Raw genomic sequence first — 21103 nt, 5'->3', positions numbered from 1 at the left:
CAAAAAAAATGTGTACTGCCCCTTTTAAAATCGCTGCGGACTGCGCAGCCCACCGCTACAGCTACAGTGACAAAGACCCCCAAACGGGAGAAGAGAAAACGGAGCCAGAAGCGACAATACAGAAAAATATTGAGAGCGATAACCTGCAGAGCCCCGCAGAGTGTTGCCACCGATGTCCTGCTTCAGAGGAAAGGAAGTGCTGCTAGAGTAGGCTGAACTTCTAGGCCTAAAGGCTGCCCCATAGGATTGCATTGAAGGCTCCGCCAAAATGGCCGCCGGACATGCGGTTGGAACGATCGTTCTGCTACCGCAAAATGGCGGCGGATGGTGCCAAAAAAGCATGTAGAGAAGCCCATAGAGAAGCCAAAACATGCCTGTCCATAGCTAAAATGGTGGACCGCGCAAGTTTACTCCGCTGCGGCCTCCACACACAGTCTGCACCCCCAACAAGCACCGAAGTGACACAGGGAAGGGGACCACCAAAAAAACGTACAGCACCGCAGCGCATGCACAAGCGATCCCCGCAGGGACCGCATCTGGGAGTCACACAGGCACAGACATGGGGGACACACAGCAACACAGACTGCCACCCCAGACAGAGGTCCCACACAGAAGTACTTACCTGCACCAGATGGCGTGGGGTGCCTCTATGAACGGAAAGCCACTGTCCTCATCTGACAGGGAGTGCCGTTAGCCAGGGACATGACACTGCAGCATCGCAGATGTGTCCTGTGAGGTAGCCACCTCACGGCTGCATCCCTGCAGCGAGCAGGGATGGGTCATTCATAATGCCAGGGCGAACCATAAGCTGAAAGCTCGATGGCGGGCTGGGGGGTCCATCTGACCCTTCTGCCCTGGAGAACCAGGGCGGTCAGTCCGAATCCCAGCACCGCATGATCCATCTTCTTCCGAAGAATCGACTAAAAACTAAAAGCTGACAAAATAAACAGCTACTAAAGTGAGAAAAAACTGAAATTTTCAAAGAAAATCAAATAAAAGATTAGATAGGCTGAGACTGTAGCCCCAGCACAGGGAAGCCTGACTACTCCTGACGCTAGGAAGAATGAAACCGAGTTGGGAGTGGTCACTGCAGGGGGGTATTGACCAGATGGGACAGCCCCCATGGGTGTGTATATGCAAACGCATTTGTTCTTTTGACTAAGTCTTTATGCCTAGCTACTCCTGCGGAGTGAAGTCAATACCCAACAGTGATGACTTTGAGGGGGTGGCGACTGTCGGAGGACGCAAGAGAAACACTAATTGGATAAACTGAATATATTACAATCAGCAGCGCTTTGTCAACTACACACGGGATGCAGTCAAGGGCCTTGCCGAGCAGCTTGATGCCACCTCACTGACAGCCTGGCAGAACAGAATCTCCTTGGACATGCTCCTGGCCGAGAGGAGAGGGGTCTGTGTAATGTTAGGTACCACGCGCTGTATCTATCCCCAATAATACCGCCCCAGATGGCAGCGTCACCCGAGCATTGAAGGGCTTGGAGATGCTGTCTCAAGAGTTGGCAGAAAATAGCGGGATCGAGGACCCCTTTCACTGGATGAATGGAACGCTGGTTCGGCAAATGGGGCAAGTATTTCACCACCTTAGCCACTGCGGTTGTAGTAGTGCTGTCAGTATTATGTGCAGGCTGCTGTCTGGTACCATGCATGAAGGGACTCATCTCAAGAGTGGTGGATAGAGCTGCGAGCGATGTAATGTATACAGTTCTGTCCACGCAGGACCCTGACTTACATGATAGAATCAAGTTCAGCCTCATTGCCTGTATGAGCGAGTGATGCGGTTTTTATGAAGGCCCTACTAAGACAGACTTCTGGGGTGGGAGCTTGAGTAAGAATCTACATTTGTAGGTTCAACAGGAGGGAGATGTTGGAAGAATTGGCTGAGTCAGGAATCTTTCATAAATGCAGCTGAAGTAATGTATATATGAACCTATAAATGTAGATAGAAGTTATACTTTATGTAAATTACAGTTAGAGTGATGCTTTATGATTAGCTTGTTTTGAGACACACATTCCTCCCTTTGCTTGTATGAAGGGGAGGGAAGTTCATTTTCTTACTTCTGCAGAGAAAACCTTGAGAGATAAGGAAGCAGGATGCTACATTCCAAGACCAATTTCCAGAACCAGCTCTGACCGGAGAGATTACAGCTAAAGGATGGGACAGTTGATTTAACCATCACTCTACCAGATGCAAAAGTGGACATTGATTGGATGAAATATGCTATTACACTAGATCAGCCCAGAACACACCTAACCTATACCTCAAATATTCATCACTATAAAAAGTGCAAACCCTATTGTCTGGGTAGATTTTTATGCATGAGACAGGCTGCTTTGACTGAACTCTCTATACATCTCCATGCGCATGTAAATAAACAAATTCCTCGTTTTCCAAATCACCGGATCCGAGTTTTTCCTACAGTAGTAACTTAGCCCATTCAGTTAATGTTTGCGTGACAAAGGCAACCATAAACAATGGTCTCAGTGCAGACCCCGCCAGGGAGTACATATTGCGGGCCACAGTCTCTGACTTCCTATCCTTCGGATCCTTAAAGGACAGGGATAGCTCCACTGGGATAACAGTAGCCTTATTAAGTCTTGAGACCGGGGGGGTCCACCGTAGGTGGCACAGTCCACTCTTTATCAGGGACTCCTCAAAAGGGTAGCGTCTAGCAAGAAAAATTGCATCGGTAGACAGCTGGGACCTGGAGGGAACCAGTCAACAAAAGCTAAAAATTATAATGTAATATATATATATATATATATATATATATATATATATATATATATATATATATATATATATATATATATATATATATATATATATATTAAAAAAAAATTTTATAAGTCCCACTGGTCAGGCAAGCGCGCTGGGGACCCCCAGCAGAGAGATAAAGAGACCCCCAGACTCACTGTACCAAGATGCAGCAGAATGTCTGCACGTGTCAGCTGAATCCAAAAAGGAGAGGATCTGAGAAGCCCCCCAGGGTATAGGGAGGGACTCCACCCACAGAAACACACCTCCAGGAAGCCCCAGATTACTATCAGAAAAAAAACACCACAATATGGCCATGCCGGGTGTACCAAGATGGCCGCCGATCTCAGCACATGAGGCTACAAGAAAATGGCGGCCCCGCGCAGCCTGCAGATCAGCTGAGGACCCTCGTGGGGACACCCCAGACTCCACAAGGGGATCGATTGGCAGGTGGTCCCTGGAAGTACAGAGACTGCCCCCGCACGATAGTTTGTCCGTCGCCGGCAGCGCCATCCCCCTGCCTCTGCTCCAGCCTGGGTCGCTGTCCCAGCCCCCTGGGAGTAGGCCCAATAGCCCACAGCATGAGGGGCGGCGACAGGGAGAAGAGAGGGTGCCTAACAGGACAGGGAAACCTGGGATTGTGGGGGTCCAACCGTCCCAGGAATGGGCCAGCATCCACCCCAAAATCCGCCAGAGGAAGAGGGGGGGAACATTTACTCACCATAACAGAAACACAGACGGGCGCCATCTAGGCCCGCACGATATTGGAAAAAAAATATATTGCAATATTTTTCTTTCAACGATATATATTGCGATATTGAGGGACCTGTCAATCCAGGCTAAAGTCAACAAGGGATTGGGAAGGATGCTGGGAATAGAAATCAGGAAGCATGCAGGCAGCCTTCTAAATTTTAATTGCAGATACAGGGCACTGGGCAGGTCAGGGTTAATAATGGTATTCTCAAATCAATTACTCAATCTCAGTGACCGGATAGGATTATTCAGTCACTCACAGTGGTGGACTAGGAACCGGGAAAGGATCACAGCACAGCCGCATATTACACTGACTCCCTCGTGCACTGCAGAGTGTTAGTTATGTATTGTATAAAAGAGATAGCCACTGTTATATGATTAGCTACATCTACATTAGTCTTAATAGGAGAGTCGTGCGATTCCCTGTGTCAGGGAGCCTGGGGGGGGGGGGGGGGGGGGATTGAGCAGCACAGTGTACCTACAGTTTCTCATAGACTTCTGTTAGATTGTGTCTAGGGCTGAATGATAGCCGAGTCTCACTCTCCGCCCTAGTTTTCTCAATGGCACATTCAGGGAACCAATCACGCCGCGAGTAGCGGCACAGCGAACCAATCAGGTGTGCAGGCACGCGTGATTGGTTAGCTGTGCAGCTACTCACGGTGTGATTGGCTCCCTGAATGTGCCATTAAGAAAACTAGGGCAGAGAGAGACTCACTGAACTGTGGGGCTGGCTTCAGTGAGATGGATGTGTGAGTCCTCCTCCAAGTCCCTTCCCCCTGCCTATGTAAAATGCCTATATAAAATATCGTGACCTCGGCGATACGAATATCGCCTACGGCCGCAGAACGAGTCGATATATCGACTATCGTTCAGCCCTAGCACCATCTCCTGACAGGACTCCTCTCCGCCGAAGTGGAAGGCTGGCGGCCAAATAGGACCACTGCGACTCGGACCTAGACCCAGCCGCATATAACCTGACGAGGCGTTTAACTTGCGGGGCCAGTCCCCGTCCAGTGGGAATGTTGCAGCCTACACAGCGCAGAGCTAAGGTCGTGGCTGGATGGGGTGACCACTGGATCTATACATCCAGCCTGTCACCCAGATACGCATAGTTGCTTGTAGATCTCACAGGAAAAAATCTGGAGAAAAAGGTAACTAAAAATGGGATTTTTTACTTACCGTAAAATCCATTTCTCTTTCGTGCACCAGACAGACGTAGCTGCTGCTTTAAATCATAGACTGATAGGTAATAAGCCCCTCCCACTAGGAGAGACCAGGTAGAGCCAAAGGCTTTGACACGCCCAGTGGGGCGGGGTCCCTGGTTATTACCCCTGGCCTCACCGTTGCATCTTCAGTTTAGTTGCAAGCAGGAAACCACCATCAAAACCCAACTCTTCTGAGAAAAGAGGGGTGGGAGCCACGTCCATCGGGTGACTCAGAGAAATGGATTTTACGTTAAGTAAAAAATCCTCTTTCGTCCACAGACAGACATAGCTGCTGCTTTAAATCATAGACGGATGGATGTCCAAAAGCAGTAACCACTGAGGGGTGGGGAAAGTACAAATTTAAAAGAATGCATTTCCCACAGCTAACAAAGCCAACTGGCCAGCAAGCAACAACTGGGGCTCAATTGTAACAAAACCATAAAGGAGAAGGAAAAGTAGACTGCTCCTTAAATGGCGGCCAGCAAAACCTTGCGGCCAAAAGGATGCATCCGAGGATGCTAACACATCCACTCTGTAAAACTTGGTAAACGTATGTACAGGCGACCAAGTGGCCACCTTGCAAACCTGCATCACTGATGCCTGATGGCGGAAAGCCCAAGAGGCACTCAATGCCCACGTAGAGTGAGCCGTGACAGGGAAAGGAGGAACCTTGCCCTTAAGAGAATACACCTTCACCAGCGTCTGTCTGATCCATCGAGAGATGGTCGCCACTGACGCAGCCTGACCTTTACGGGGTCAATCCATATTCATAAAAAAAACAGAGAGTCCGACTTACGAAAGGACTCAGTCTCCAGATACACCCGTATCGCCCGAACCACATCCAAGCAACGCAAAGCAATTTCCTAAGGATGTGAAGGTTTCGGACAGAGTGACTGAAACACTATGTTTTCATTCAGATGAAGTCTGAAACTACGGATTAGGCCGCAACACTACCTTATCCCTGTGTATTACCAGATAAGGCAAGCGGCAAGATAGCACCACTAGTTCAGAAAACCTGCCCACAGAGGTGATAGCCACCAAAAAGGCAACTTTCTGCGACAAGGCGAGCAAGGAAATAGTCAACCCCGCTGATGGAAGTCCCGTAGGACTTATCGCGTACGGGAGGTGGAGTCGGCCGCATCTGATGTCACCCGCTGCGGTTACTGTGTACTGTGCAGGTCTCTGAGTCTCAGACCAGAGACCATGGTAAATTTGTATGCAAGTCTGCCGCTCAGTGGATTCTTGGTTTGCGCTTGAAGTCTATTGATTTTGCAAGTGTGTTTTCTTTCAATAAATGTTTTCTGTATCATATACAGTCTGCACTTAGATCTGTCTTCCTTGTCCTTCATTCACTATCAGATCACGGCTGTTTATGTAGTGGGACCTGGGAGTACATCATCCATTTATCTATTCAGCTGACCGTTATTGGATGAAGCTCCTTCCTGCTCCTTTTTTGCCCATTGTGACCCGCTGGTAATACAGGGGTCTCCTCATGAGGTGAGCGCATTTGAGTGCTATTGGTAAAGTGGCTAGACACTGGAAGCATCTCTCCTCCAGCAGTTTGTGGATTTGGCTCATTACTGAGTAAACTTCTTTACAGGATTTCCTACATCTCTGTGCGTGGACTGTTATTTTGTAGCCATCCATTGGTTTCAGTTTTTAAGATTTACGCTGCACTATTTTGTTTGTATAGTTTTGTAGAGCAAGGAAATGTGTCTTATGTTGGTGAAAGGAGATTTCTGAATAACCGATAGAACCAAATTAAGGTCCCAAGGAAGCAACGGCGACCTCCTGGGGGGGGGGGAGCCAAATGGCGAACCCACTGAAGAAACGTACGAATCAAAGAGTGCGTAGCCAAAGGGCATTGGAAGTACACAGCCAAGGCAGAGACTCCTAAGACCAGGCAGCTAAAAGTGAAGATGCAACGAAGAGGCCAGGGGTAATAACCCAGGGACCCTGCCCCCCCTGGGCGTGTCAAAGCCCTTGGCTCTACCTGGTCACTCCTAGTAGGAGGGGCTTATTACCCATCCGTCTGATTTAAAGCAGCAGCTACGTCTGTCAGTGGACGAAAGAGAAACTTTTTTTTTCCAAGACCAGAGATACCTGCAGGGAACTAGACCCTTACTACTGACTAGACAGATTAAAACTGGCATCCTATGCAGGAAGAGCGGGTGTACCCTCTGGGCGTAGCCAGAATTAATTTTTTCTGTGTAGTGTTCTACTCCTGTAGGGGGCAGTATAACCCTACTGATATGCATCAGACTGCAACCGTCAATGAACGATAGAGAAAAGTGCATTTATTTTTAAACATATCCTTTGATGAGACCCTAACATGTTACTTTGCCATAAATGGACAGCACCTCTTGAAAACTTCACACTCCCAAAGTTTACATTCCCATGCATGCACCCTCCACGTCTCCTCCTCTGAAGCCATTGCTTTGCTTCTCAACAAAGCAAGGCTTTTAGGTACAGATGCACATGTGGCCTCCCTCATGTGAAGGTGTTCCTGCAGAAGGGAGGGTAGGCTAGCAGAGGGCATGTGGCACTCGTTGCTCAATGAGATTTGTGTATTGGAGATGAGGATTGCCAGCAAGTGAATATCACTGCAAAGATTAGGTCTAGGATAAAGTTTATAAAAAAGAAAAGCATCAAAGACTTTTTACTAATACGTAATGGCAGAATGCTTACCATGCTAGTAGCATAGTTCTCAAGATAAATGGAAAGTGCAGCCTCCACAGCTCCTCCTCCTGGTACCACAGACTTGGATTCTAGGACTCTCTTCACCACACAAAGTGCATCATGGACAGATCGCTCCATTTCATCACACATGAAGTCGTTTGCCCCCCGCAGAATAATTGAAGCACATGTTCTAGCCTTTGTACTGTAACAATGCATAAAAAAAACCATGGTAGGTTAATATGGTACATCTATACACACACACACTTTTTTTTTTTTAGCAGAGACCCTAGAGAATACAAGGGCGATCATTGCAATATTTTACATCACACTATTTGCGCAGCAGTCTTTCGAACACAATTTTTTGGAAAGATACACTTATGAATTAACCACTTGCCGACTGCCGCACAACTATATACTGCGGCAGTCAGCCCCCTACAGGCAAAGTGACGTACCGGTACGTCGCTCGCCCACGAGCCTGTAGGGGGGAGCGTGCGCCGCCGCTGCCGTGCTCCCGTCCCCGCTCGTTCCATACCATCCCCGTGCGTGTGACCGGCGGAAGGATAAAGATGATAAAAATGAGAGGGAGAAAGACAGACGGCTGATGTAAACCTAGCCATCTGTCATTCTCCCTTAGACCATCACAGAGGCTCCTGCTACGTAGGATCGTATGTCTGATGATCTAACAAGCCACGCCCCCATGACAGTTAGATCACGCCCCTAGGGACACACTTAACCGCTTCCCTGTCAGTGTAATTTTGACAGTAACAGTGCATATTTAAAGCACGGATTACTGTAGTAATGTCACTGGTACTCCCAAAAGTGTCAAAAATATCAGTCAGGGGTCCGATCTGTCCGCCGCAATGTCGCAGTCCCGCAAAAAAAAAAAAAAAAAAAGCAGATCACCGCCATTACTAGTTAACCACTTCAATACAGGGCACTTTCATCCCCTTCCTGCCCAGGCCAATTTTCAGCTTTTAGCACTTTTGCATTTTGAATGACAATTGCGCGGTCATGCACAACTGTACCGAAACCAAATTTATGTCATTTTCCCCCCACAAATAGAGCTTTCTTTTGGTGGCATTTGATCACCGCAAGGTTTTTTTTTTTTTGCTAAACCATAATAAAAAAAAAAAAGACGGAAAAGTTTGGCAAAAAAAAAAAAAAGTTTTGTTTAGGTTATACAATTTTGTAAATAAATACGTTTTTTTCCTGCACTGATGAGGAGGCACTGATATGCGGCACTGAGAGGCTGAACTGATGGGCACTGATAGGCAACACTGATATGCAGCATTGGTGGGACACTGATAGGCGGCACTGATAGGCAATAATGGGCACTGTTGGGCGGCACTGATAAGCACTGGCGGGCAGCACTGAAGGGGAGGGCACTAGGGGGCTCCCTGAGGCCCGATTGCCATAGTGGGCATTCCTGGTGGTTCTAGTGTCACCCCCCCCGAGGGTCTGCACTGGTAATCAATGATCCGATTACCAGTGCAGAGCAGACCCCCCCCCCCCCGTCAGGGGAGCCGCGGATCGGCGCTCCTTTACTCGTGCCTGTCAGGCACGTACTGAGGAAAGCCGATCAGCGGCTCTTCCTGTTTACTATGTGACCAGCCGTGATTGGACACGGCAGGTCACATGGTAAATCGCCTACGTCAGTAGGCTCTTTACCGAGATCGGAGATGCGGGGAGTCAGACTGACTCGCCGCATCACCGATCGCCGCTAATATGATGTCCGGTCAGGATAATACAACCACATTCCCGCCGTCAATCGAAAAAAAAAAAATATCGCACAGGTGATCAAATACCACCAAAAGAAAGCGGTTTGTGGGAGGAAAAAAAAAAAAAAAAAAAGGACGTCAATTCCATTTTGGTACAGCGTCACACGACCACGCAATTATCCGTTAAAGTCACGCAGTGCAGAATCGCAAAATAGGGCCTGGTCTTTGAGCAGCCAAATCCTCCGGGGCTTAAGTGGTTAAAAAAAAAAAAAGTTAAACCATTTTTTTGTACAATGTGAAAGATAGTTATGCCGAGTAAAGAGATACCCAACAAGTCATACTTTCTAATTGTGCACACTTGTGAAGTGGTAACAAAACTACGATACTTAATCTCCATAGGCGACACTTCAGGCCGGGTTCACACTTAAGCGGAGTTCCTGCCTCAAAAACCACTTTGGCCCAAGCTCAGCTTGGATAATCCCAATTTTTTTTTTTTCATTTACTCACCATGTTATTGAAGAAAATATACTTACCTTTCTTCCACTTCCTCCCTCTGCGGCTGCGGCCCGCGCAGTGACTTCCTGCTTGCATTGACTCCTGAGAGCTGAACGTCCTCTCTCCCAGGAATCAATGCGCCTGCACAGGCAACGCTCGTCACTTCCGGTGCAGGCGCGTCATTCCCTGCTAAACAGCTTCTGGGCATGCCCAGAAGCTGTGCAGGGATGACGCGCCTGCACCATAAGTGACGAGCGTTGCCGGTGCAGGGCATTCTGGGACCGAAGAGGATGCCCTGGCTTCAGCTGCCCACACCTGAGATGGCAGCGCTGGACAAGAAATTTTCAAGGTAAGTGCAACCTGGGACAGTTCAGAGGCTATACATTCTGAAATGCACTAGCCCTGAATGTCTCCGGGGGTATTTTTATCTAAAAAACGTTTGAGGCCGGAACTCCGCTTTAATAGGGACGCGGGCTCACAGCAGGTGTCCGGTGCCTCCCCTGAATTCTATTACACAGACGGTTTTTGAGCGCTAGATTTTGAAGTATATTGACAGAAGGCCCCCCCTTTTATAATTTTACCTCTATATTTGACGTAACACAGCCCACAATTTCTAAGCATGTTTATGTCCTGCCTACTTCATTCCTGATACAATACAAAACATGGACCTCTCTCATCTCCGTAACGCTTTCCTGTGCACAGGAAGTCAAGTTGACAAGATTTTGGTCACAAATTAACAGGCTTTTTGTTGCATTTATCCATTAGATAAAAACACTTTCAAATGGTATATTTAGAAGACCAACAAAAAGCAAACAAGAGAAGCTCATTGTTAGGGCTCTTTCACACGGCCGCTACGCTGGTTTTGTCCGCTGCGGGACTTTTTTTTTTTTTACGGAGCGGATGACATTTGTGTCATCCGCTCCGTATGTCCGCATATCATCCCATCCGTTTGCGGATTATATGCGGACATAATGTAAATCTATGGGCATTGCGGATGTCAGCGGATGACACCGCTGACATCAGATTTTCCTTCCTTTCCGTTTTTTGAACAGAGGAAAAATAGGGTTCTGTTCCGTTCCAAAAAAGGGAACAGAACTGAAAGGAAGAAAATCGGATGTCAGCGGATGGTATTCCGCTGACATACGCAACGCCATTGACTTACATTATGTCCGTAAATCATCCGCAAAAAAATAGGATGATTTGCGGACATACGGAGCGGCCATGTGAAAGAGCCCTTAGGGTTTACTCACACTTTAAGAGACCAGACTAATGGAAGCAATCACTTCCATCCTTATGTGTTAAATACCAAAAGGAACTAGCTTTGTTTTACAACACCGGATGGAATTTTGAAAAATCGCTACTTCCACAATAGCCTGTTATCTGGTCATTTAGAGATATTTTATCCAGGAACAAAGCACCGTGTGGCAGCTTCTTTTGACGACATGATACACTTTGTTGAGGACAAAATACAGATGCCTGTGGTAATAAATTGGTACAAACAATACAAAAATTAGTTCAATGTCCACTTAGTCTTTTTTTCAAATTCTTGATTAAAACAGAAGATATACAAGTGCGTATAAACAAAGCATATACTCATTAAGAATAGGTGCGTGATAAGATACAATAACCAAATCAAAACAACATAGTAACGCATCACATAACAAGTGCATGTCCACTTACTTTTTAACTAGGATCAGCTCATCATCGCATATTCTATCTTGTACAACTTCTTCAGCTTGCCCCAACATGGAAGGCTCAAAGCTTTCTTCACCTTCAAGGTTAGCAAGTGTTGAGCAAACCGTAGCTGTGAAAAGATAAATTGGTTTAATCAAAATAGATAAAATGCATTTTAGATAAAAAGGGTAAAGGGAAGCACCACCTAAGTGTAGCATTGTAATAAATGAACAAATCGTTTAAAGATAAGTATGGGTAATTATTTTTGTTGCATTATATGAATCCTGATGAGATGCTACTATGTAAAATTATTTCCTGTACACCTCTTTTTAGAATCAAATACAAAACCTGTGGGAGGGGGCTAATGTCTCATGCAGCATTATCCCGACAATTTGGGTATCCACCCCCTTCTTACACTTCTGTATGACTGACATTGGCTCCTTGCTGTGTATGCTTCCGAGACTTTAGCAGTACTTTGGCTTGTCTCACCCCCCCCATCCTGTCCAGGCTGTTCAAGAGTTTCTTCACACACAGGCAGCTCCTTTCACCCTCCTTCCACCCTCCCATCAAGGCTGCTCTCAATTGAGTTTTTGCACGCATGCAGCTGTTTTCTCCCTCCTCCCAACCAGGCTGAGCTCTGTCAGTGACACAAAGTAGTAGATAATTTGCCTGGCCAAACTTTCACGAGTCCCTCTGCAGAATGCAGCAGAGAAACCGCTGAAGAACATATAATCACTCTTCTTTTACACTAAAGTTTCCTTGAGTTGCAAAATTCACATCTCAGCACACGGTTATGCGTTTCTTGTTGACAGCATGCGGTTATGGAAACAGAGGCACATGACAAGCAAGGTCCAGCTTGCTGATCTGAGGAAAGTGCAGCCACAGCTGAGAGCTGAAGGAGGAGAGAATGAGGGGGCGGATCACTCCAGATGTAACCACCCACTCAAAAAAAAAAAAAAAAAACTTTCAGACCTGAAGAGGACCATTACTTAACCTCAACTATACCTTGGAATAGGGATACAGCAAAAAACGGAGCAACACAAAAAATAAATATATAAAAATGAATAGCTGTTTTGTGGCGAGGGTAGTTAATGATGCTCATCAGTAGGGTTATACTGCCCCCTACAGGAGTAGGACACTAGGCAGAAAAAAAGTTATGGCTACACCTATGGGCAGTCCCGGAGAGAACACCTCTTCCTGCATAGGATGTCAGTTTTGTATCAAAGCAGTGTCAGAGAAGGAACACCAACTCAAGATAGAGGGGCGGGTACTGCGTCCATCAATCAACTTAACCACTTCAATAGCGGGCACTTTCACCCCCTTCCTGCCCAGGCCAGCTTTCAGCGCTGTTGTACTTTGAATGACAATTGCGTGGTCATGCAACACTGTACCTAAACCTAATTTATGTAATTTTTTCCCCACAAATAGAGCTGCCTTTTGGTGGTATTTGATAACCGCAAGGTTTCTTTTTTGCTAAATAAAAAAAGACAAAAAAGTTAAAAAAAAAAAAAGTGGTTTATGTTATACAATTTTGTAAATAGATACGTTTTTTCCTGCACTGATGAGTCCGCACTGACAGGCACTGATGAGGAGGCACCGATGTGGTGGTACTGCTATGCGGCACTCATAGGCAGCAATGATGGGCCCTGATATGTGGCACTGATAGACGGCACTGCTGGGCACTGAGATGGCAATGATGGGCACTGGTGGGCAGCACTGAGGGGGAAGGCACTGGCGGGCAGCACTGATGGGGAGGGCACTGGCAGGCTCCCTGAGCCCAGATTTCCATCCCTGGTGGCCATGGTGGGCATCCCTGGTGGTTCTAGTGACACCCCCCCCCCCCCCCAAGGGTCTGCACTGGTAATCAATGCTCTTCCTGTGTACTATGTGACCAGCTGTGATTGGACACAGCTGGTCACATGGTAAAGAGCCTACACCAGTAGGCTCTTTACCGAGATCGGAGATGTGGTGTGTCAGAGTGACACGCCGCATCACCGATCGCCGCTCTGTGCGCCCCCCGGGGGGGCGCGCAGAGCGCATTATCCTGCCGCCGTCCTAGGACGTCCGGTCAGGAAAATTCAACCACCTTCCTGCTGTCATTTGCCTATAGGGTGGGAAGTGGTTAAGAGAAAAGGATTTTACGGTAAGTTAAAAATCCAGCTCGCTATCGTTCATTGAGAGTTCCTGATGCTTATCAGTAGGGACGTCCCAAAGCAGTGCCATAAAAATGAGGGGTTGGAACAGCAGAAAAAAAAAAAAAAAAACTAGTCCAAGGCTAAACATAGCCAACCAGGCAACATAGGTCTCATCAGAACAGCAAAGGGAGGTTTCTGTAGAACAGACAAAACCAAATTAAGATCCCAGGGCGGTAAGGGCGCGCGGACTGGTGGAGCCAGGTGCCGCACCCCCTAGATGAAATTCCGCACCAAGGACTTAGTAGCTAAAGGCTTCTGAAAGAAGATTGCTAATGCTGAAACCTGACCCTTGATGGTGCTCAAGGCTAGTTTCTGCTCAACCCCTTTTTGCAGAAAGGCCAATATTCGGGTCACCGAATAGGTACGTGGAGGAATCCCTAAAGATTCGCACCACGCGATACAAGTCTTCCATGTGCGATAATAGACCTTGCTGGAAGTCGCTTTCCTTGCTTTAATAAGGGTAGGAATAACTGAAGCTGACAACCCTCTGTCCTTCAGTACCTGGGTCTCAATGGCCAGGCCATTAAAACCAGCGACTAAAGCACGATGGAAGATTGGTCCTTGAGACCGCAGACACTCCCTGAGACGAAGTTCCCAAGGAACGTCCGCGACTTGCATGTCCAAGTCGGGTAGATCGGCTTGACGAGGCTAGCCTAGAATTTCTAGGACCACTGGCGCTGACTGGATCTGAACCAGGCGGCCCTAGAGCTATCTGGTCCCGACCATCCGACAAAAGTCTGATCGTTCTCCGTCCCCACACATTTATCAGACACCTGATTCCTATCAGGAACGGTGATCTCTCCTGGTTGAATCTCAGGGACCGAAGTCACCCGGCTAGAGGCTTCTTGGTCTGTCTGTTCAACCGGATCCGATTCTTGTGGGGAACTGAGACTAATCTTTGGAAAAGGTAAAGAAAAAGATCTGTTCAGGGAACGGTAACTACCGCTCCCTGTAGTACTTAAATGTTGGAAGGGAAGAATCGCACCGGTAGCAGTGGTCGATGCTCGATCTAATGCCCTGAATACCGGTAAAAACGTCCCCCCACCCTCAAGCCGGGTGGGGGCGCACCTTCAGGCTGTGTAATCCTTTGCTTCAGGTTTGGCTGAGTCGGTCTTTTGTTTGTCCGACCAGCCCTTCTTGAACCCTCCTGGAGGAGCCTTGCCCTTCCCGCTTGCAGCAGTCGGGCGCACAAACCCTTTATGGGCGGTAAAGAAAGGTCCCCGCTTGTTACAAGGTCCTTTAGCTTTAGCAGCCTGTGGCAAGAAAGTGCTCTTGCCCCCAGTGGCATCCTTAATGATCTCATCTAGTGTGGCCCCAAATAGGCGATTCCCCTGAAAGGGGAGATTCGTCAAGGTCTTTTTGGAACCTAGGTCTGCTGACCAGCATTTTAACCACAGCACACGTCTGAGGATTACCGCTGACATAGATGCATGCCCTAATAGGGGGGTAGCATCCAAGGCTGCGTCACAGACGAACTGTAGTCCTTGTATGATCTGTTCCATCAATTCAGATGTTCCCTGGGGGATATCTTTCCCCTTCAGGTCCTGGCGCACCAATCTCGCCCATTCCGTTAGTGTCTGGGAAACTAGACCAATGACAAATTACTGGTCTAAAGGCTGACCCTATCAGGGAAAAGATAGTGCGGGACTCCGCTTCTACCTTCCGATCCACCGGGTCCTTAAAGGACGAAGTGTCCTCCACTGGAATAACCGTGGCTTTATTCAGTCTGGAAATAGGTGGATCCACCACTGGTGGTACCGTCCATTTCTTAATGAGGGATTCCTCATACGGATAGCGTCTAGCAATACGCTTGGAAATAGTAAAAGGTACGTTTAGAATGCTCCCATTCTTCTTTAATTTTATTACCAAAACACTTGGGTACAGGAAAAACCTTCACCGTCTTGGTGGGTTTGTTAGTACCAAAGGGAATCTCTGTTTCAGTTGCCTCTGCCGGTATAACCTCAAGTCTTAAGGTTTCCCGAACCGCCACAACTAGTGCGTCCACCAATGCTTCTTCCCGAATTATGGCGGAAGCATGAACGTCCTCCTCACTGTCTGAAGGAACTTTACCTGAGACAACAGCCTTTGCAGAGGGACCTGCAGCTGCAATGACCATCTCAGAATCTGAGTCTGAAGTGTCAGATGATATAGGGGTAGGCGGGGGTCGCTTTGACCCCCGTTCCTGACAGGCCGTCTCCACCCGAGCCACCAAAGGCTCCAAAACTGCTGTAAATGCATCTATACTCTGTGCACCGGCGGGTCCCGCAGCCCCCTCGAGGGAAACAGGTGGGGTTACCTGTGTGGCAGGGTCCATGATAATTCCAGTTACTACCCGGAAAACAATCAATTCAAAAAGAAATAATTTTTTTTTTTTTTTTCAGACCCCCAGCGCCACAAAGCCCCTCAATGTTACCTGCTTAGGGACCCCTACCGAGCGAGAGAGAGAGAGCGAGAGAGAGAGATAGACCCCTAGGCTCACCACTTGATGCTCAGAGTTTACTGCAACTTGTCTCAGCACTGTCTAGAACAGACAGACCAGTCTCTTGGCTGGCTGCCCGGGAAGACAGGAGGCGGCTCCGCCCTTCTGTACGCCTTCCGGTGCCTCCCCTAGCTCCACGAGGTGTTTGAGTCACCTCAAACATGGCCGCCCCCATGCTGGAGACACGAGGCTACGCCAAAATGGCGGCCTCGTGCGATCTACCAAACAATGGCGGCAGCCTTTTACAGGATAGCGGCGTGACTGCAGAGTATCTCGGCATCAATAACCTTCTCTCTACATGGTGATCCGAGTGGCCGGCGGTACCGGACCCTGGCGGACCGCGTGGCCGTCGGGAGGCAGGCTTTTGCTGGAGGAATGACCTGGAAAGCAGTATACATGTCCTGTGGCTTCTGACAGGTAGGATACCATATCTATCACAGTAAGATTCTAGTACTGCCACTGATTACAATCATTTAAACATACTTGCAATTAGATTGTCAGCTCCCAAACCAAGCCTCCTGGCTTTTTGTACACAAAAATCACACTCAATATTAGAATCTGTGCCATGTTATAGGATAGAGGGGAACCCATCCTTACCATACAGAGAGGGGCCCGCGTTCACCACAAGACCCGTCAGGGGAAAGGGGGGAACATACTACTCACCATACCGGAACCAGGCGGGCGCCAACTCCTGACAGTACCCCTCTCCACCGGGGTGGGAGGGCTGTCGACCAATACGGACGCCGTGACTCATGGTCTTTGGCGTTTCAGCGAGACGTTTAACTCGCAGGGTCAGTCCCCGTCAAGTGGAACTGTGCCGCGGCCAACCCAGTGCGGAGCTATGGCCTGCACGTGCTCGCAGGCTGAACTGGGGTGACCACTGGATCTCAACATCCAGCCCGTCGCCCAGTTCAGCTTTCTTGCTTGAAGATCTCACAAGAACACTGGAGAAAAAAGCTGTCTAACAAAAAATCTAAGAAAAAAATCCTGCCAGGACCGAAGATCCCAGCAAGGTATCTAGGTCCTTACTCCTGACTAGACAGAAAAAAACTGATTTGCTGTAGCAGAGAGAGAGAGAGAGAGAGAGAGAGAGGATATACCCGCGGGGACTGCCCCTAGGGTGTGGCCAGAGTATTTTCTTTCCTGTCTAGTCCTACTCCTGTGGAGGGCAGCATAACCCGAGGGTGTTGAATCACCGAGGACTACGTCTGTCAATGAGCGACAGAGAAAATGATTTTAAGCATGTGTTGGAGAAAAAAAAAAAAAAGCTCAATATCGGCTCTGGCGGCAAAAAGGGTTAATGCCTTTACAGCATCTTTCGGTTTTTAGTTTGGGCGATATTCACAGACCTAATAGGAAGCGCATCTGGAGACTTTCAACAAGTGTCAAGCAGTGCTTAAGCCTACCTCCAGTAGCTTTTGCGATACGTTTCAAATCCTTTTTAAGAACTCTTCGTACAGCCATTGCACCGGCATCAACAAAGTACTTGAGGCACATATCATCAATGCCACCAGTAGTAAGAATAACATTTGCCCCAGTCGCTAGGATCTTCTGGATTCTCTCTTTAGTAATGTCAGATTCCCTGGAAGGATACAAAAAAAAAAAAAAAAAAGAAAAACTGAGCATACAAAACAGTACAGCAAAAAGGGCAGAATTGAATAGGATATTAAAGTGATATTAGACCAAAAATGTTATACATTGCAGGTATGTGGCAGCTGCATTAATTTTTTTTTTTTAGGCTTTCCCCTTTCAAGTAAATATTCATAACCTAATGTTTCCTGAAAAGGTCTATGTAACTAATTTAACCAATATTATCAACTATATTGGAGAAAGAAAAAATATTTAATGGGCGCTCCTGCTTGGGGATAAAGCTTCAGTTCAGGCAGTCATGATGGATAATGTGCAGGCGGACTGTGCATCTGTGCCATTCATACCAAATGCGGCGCTTACATCAAGGGCAGATCTTTGTTAGGCCGAAGCAACAGTCCCACGAACAGGCAGAAGAGAGACAGGCGCCACTCAGTGTAGCAGATGTAAATTTTATTGACACATTAAAAACTTGGAGGTAAGCGTCTATCTTCATAGCTCGGCATCCTTCCGGGTCCACGGTGTTTCCGTCCCCGAGGTTGGCCAGCAGCCGGGAGATGACACTAGGGGAGAACCAATCAGGGGGCTCAGTCAGATCGAGGCAGCGGTGAAGCGCATACCTCAATGGAGGGCCGCACTAACGCGACGCGGGGGGCGGTAACCGGTTTCGTAGCATGCATGAACTGCTTCATCAGGGGTCTGGAGGAGGAGCGGTTCATGCATGCTCCGAAACTGGTTAACGCGCCAAACCCCCCCCCCCATAACGTTCGTGCGGGCCTCCAGTGAGGTATGCGCTTCACCAGTGCCTCAATCTGAGTTCCCTGATTGGTTCTTCCCTAGTTTAATCTCCCGGCTGCTGGCCAGCCTCAGGGACTGAAACACCGCGGACCCGGAAGGACCCCGAGCTATGAAGATGGACGCTTACCTCCATGTAAGTTTTTAATATGTGTCAATACAATTATTTACATCTGCTACACTGAGTGGCGCCTTTCTCTTTTCTGCATATACAAATATACAGTGATTGTGAAACAAATTTCCATGACACTTAAAACTTTGTGGGTTAAATTATTTTCCAAAACTTTTCCAGGCCTGGAAATAGCCATTTTAAAATTCCATGACCGTACAAACCCTGCCTGTACACTGCGCGTGCAACCCTAGTACACAAATTTTTCTAATGCTGAGAATGAACTCCCACGCATGCGCAGGAGTTACGTCATCTTAGCCAGGCCAACGAAATTGGCCAAAGCCGGCAGCAGCAGGCAGCTCCAGACGACTGCAACGCTGAATAGAAGCCAGGTATAGCGCCACTTTAAGATTAGTTATAGCCCAGACTTCAACTTTAACAAATGCAATGTATTCCACCTTAAGATGAAATTAGGGGGACATGATCCGAGTCGAGTGTACGAATACATATTTGGTCTATACAGCAAATTCAGTTGTTCAGCAAAAGAAAAGGAAGCACTCCTACTGAGAAAAGGTTTAACCTCCACAAATAGAAAGAGTTCTTTATAGAAAAAGGCTGTAAAAATGTGTTTAATAGAACAGTCAAGTCAACTCGGATGTTTTAAAAAATAAGAGAATTTAATTTTTTTGCTACACGTCTTAATGTGATTTACTAAATAATAGGGCTGGGCGATAAATCGATTTAATCGATTTATCCATTTTTTGGTTGGAAACGATTTTTTTTGCTAAACTCGAGTTTTTTGTACAATACTAGCCACCGAACTCCCCACCGCCGCGCCTGGATGTGACGTCAGCTGCGGGGTGGGCGGTGCGCTGTGGTAGGTAGTGTCCCAGGCCTGGATGTGACGTCCGCTGCGGGGCGGGCGGTGCGTCTGTACAGGCCGGGGCTGCGGCGCGCAGCTGACGTCACATCCAGGCCGGGGAGACTGTCTGTACCTATCACAGCGCGCGGCAGCACCGGCCTGTACAGACGCACCGCCCGCCCCGCAGCTGACGTCACATCCAGGCGCGGCGGTGGGGAGTTCGGTGGCTAGTAGGTGGCTAGTATGGAGAACAGCATATGACGTGGCATACAATGTGGACAACCAGGGATGGTGGAAATGAGGGAAAACTATCTAGGTCGGCTAAAACTGAAGTGGTAATCCCATTTTGGAACCAATATTCCCAGTGATATGAACACACTTTGCATCTTCCTAAAGCTGAAGACACCAAGTTAACTTGTAATGAGACATGGACATTGAATAAAAAACATGTAATAAAGTCTGAATTCTTCTTACTGCAGCATTTTCAAAAAAACAAACAAACATACTAAATAAAAAGCAGTAGAACTAAAAAAAAAAAAAAAAAAAAAAAAACTCGAGTTAAACAAAAAAACAAACCGTTTCAAACCAAAAAAAGGTCAAGTTTAATAATAAAAAAAAAAAAAAAAAAAAGAAAACGTTTCAGCCCCGGTTCACACTACTGAGAGTGCCGGGTTCGCATGTAATGTCGGAGCGCACTGCTCCTTCATTACATGCGATCGGCTGTGCGGTGCGAGTTTAGCCATACACTTTGTATGGCTAAATTCGCACCCGCATCAGGATCGGATCGCACAGCGGTTCACACTTGTGCGATCCGATCCTTTGCGAACTTCACAATCGCACTGCGATATGCGATCAAACTGGGGGTGTCGTTAAGATTACATTGACACCCCCAGCGTATCGCATATGGCAGTGTGAACTGCCGGGGGTGCGTGTGCGATGCAGGAACAGGCTGCGGATTCGCAGCCTTCCCGCATCGCATAAATGTGAACCGAGGCTGACACCCCCAGCGTATCGCATATGGCAGTGTGAACTGCCGGGGGTGCGTGTGCCATGCGGGAACAGGCTGCGAGTTCGCAGCCTTCCCGCATCGCACACGCACCGCCCGCAGCTGACGTCACAACATCCAGGCGCAGCGGTGGTCCGTCAGAGTCAGACACATATACAGCGCTTCTCCTTCCTCAGTCCTCCCTCAACACAGTGAGCTCTCCTCCCTCCCCGCTCAGCGCGACGCCCCCACGTCTTCTTTTACTCTCTAATGTCTAGTAGTCTATTAAAAGTACAACACAGTCAAAAAATTCTACGCATTTTAACTCTTGAGGAGTTAAAATAGCAATAAAGTTGCACTTTTGACACTATAACTGATGTCTGCAGTCATTTTTTAAGTGCATTTTTTTTTTTAGGCAAAATCGCCCAGCCCTACTAAATAACAAAAACTATATTGTACTGTACTTCCAAGATTAACTGCCACTAAACACGAGAAACTACCAGTCTAATTAAAGACAGAATACAAAGTATATCATGTACAGCTTCTGTGAAGGTGGAAAGCATATAAAATTACTCTTCACCAGAAAAAACAGAAGCCCATCAATACTTTACCCCACGCGTATAACTGCTCACACCATTAGTACTTTGCGGCAGCAAATAAAATGGGGAGAATTTACTACAATAGTTGTAAATAGCCTGCACATAAATAGAACATGGTTTTCAACCTAAGCAAGGATTGGCAGTCTGTCCGTCTTCAATACCACTGAGCACATTCTCTGCAAAGATTCTTAT

The 21103-nt window shown here is 47.5% G+C and overlaps 1 protein-coding gene across 1 annotated transcript in view; it reads right to left on the bottom strand.

Moving 5' to 3' along the window:
• The window catches only part of TCP1 (t-complex 1), a 69180-nt gene that overhangs the window by 15845 nt on the left and 32232 nt on the right, over positions 1 to 21103 (bottom strand). The window contains exons 8-10 of the mRNA XM_082248936.1: positions 17381 to 17556; positions 11307 to 11430; positions 7423 to 7615 (exon numbers count right to left, since the gene is read on the bottom strand). Coding sequence (XP_082105062.1) covers positions 7423 to 7615; positions 11307 to 11430; positions 17381 to 17556 — 493 coding nt within the window. The remainder of the gene's footprint in view (positions 1 to 7422; positions 7616 to 11306; positions 11431 to 17380; positions 17557 to 21103) is intronic.

The sequence above is a fragment of the Pelophylax lessonae genome (assembly GCF_965119305.1).
Source record: "Pelophylax lessonae genome assembly, chromosome: 3".
NCBI classification, from domain to species: Eukaryota; Metazoa; Chordata; class Amphibia; order Anura; family Ranidae; genus Pelophylax; species Pelophylax lessonae.
Note: the sequence above shows the minus strand (reverse complement) of the source record. Positions and strands in the feature narration are given on the sequence as shown.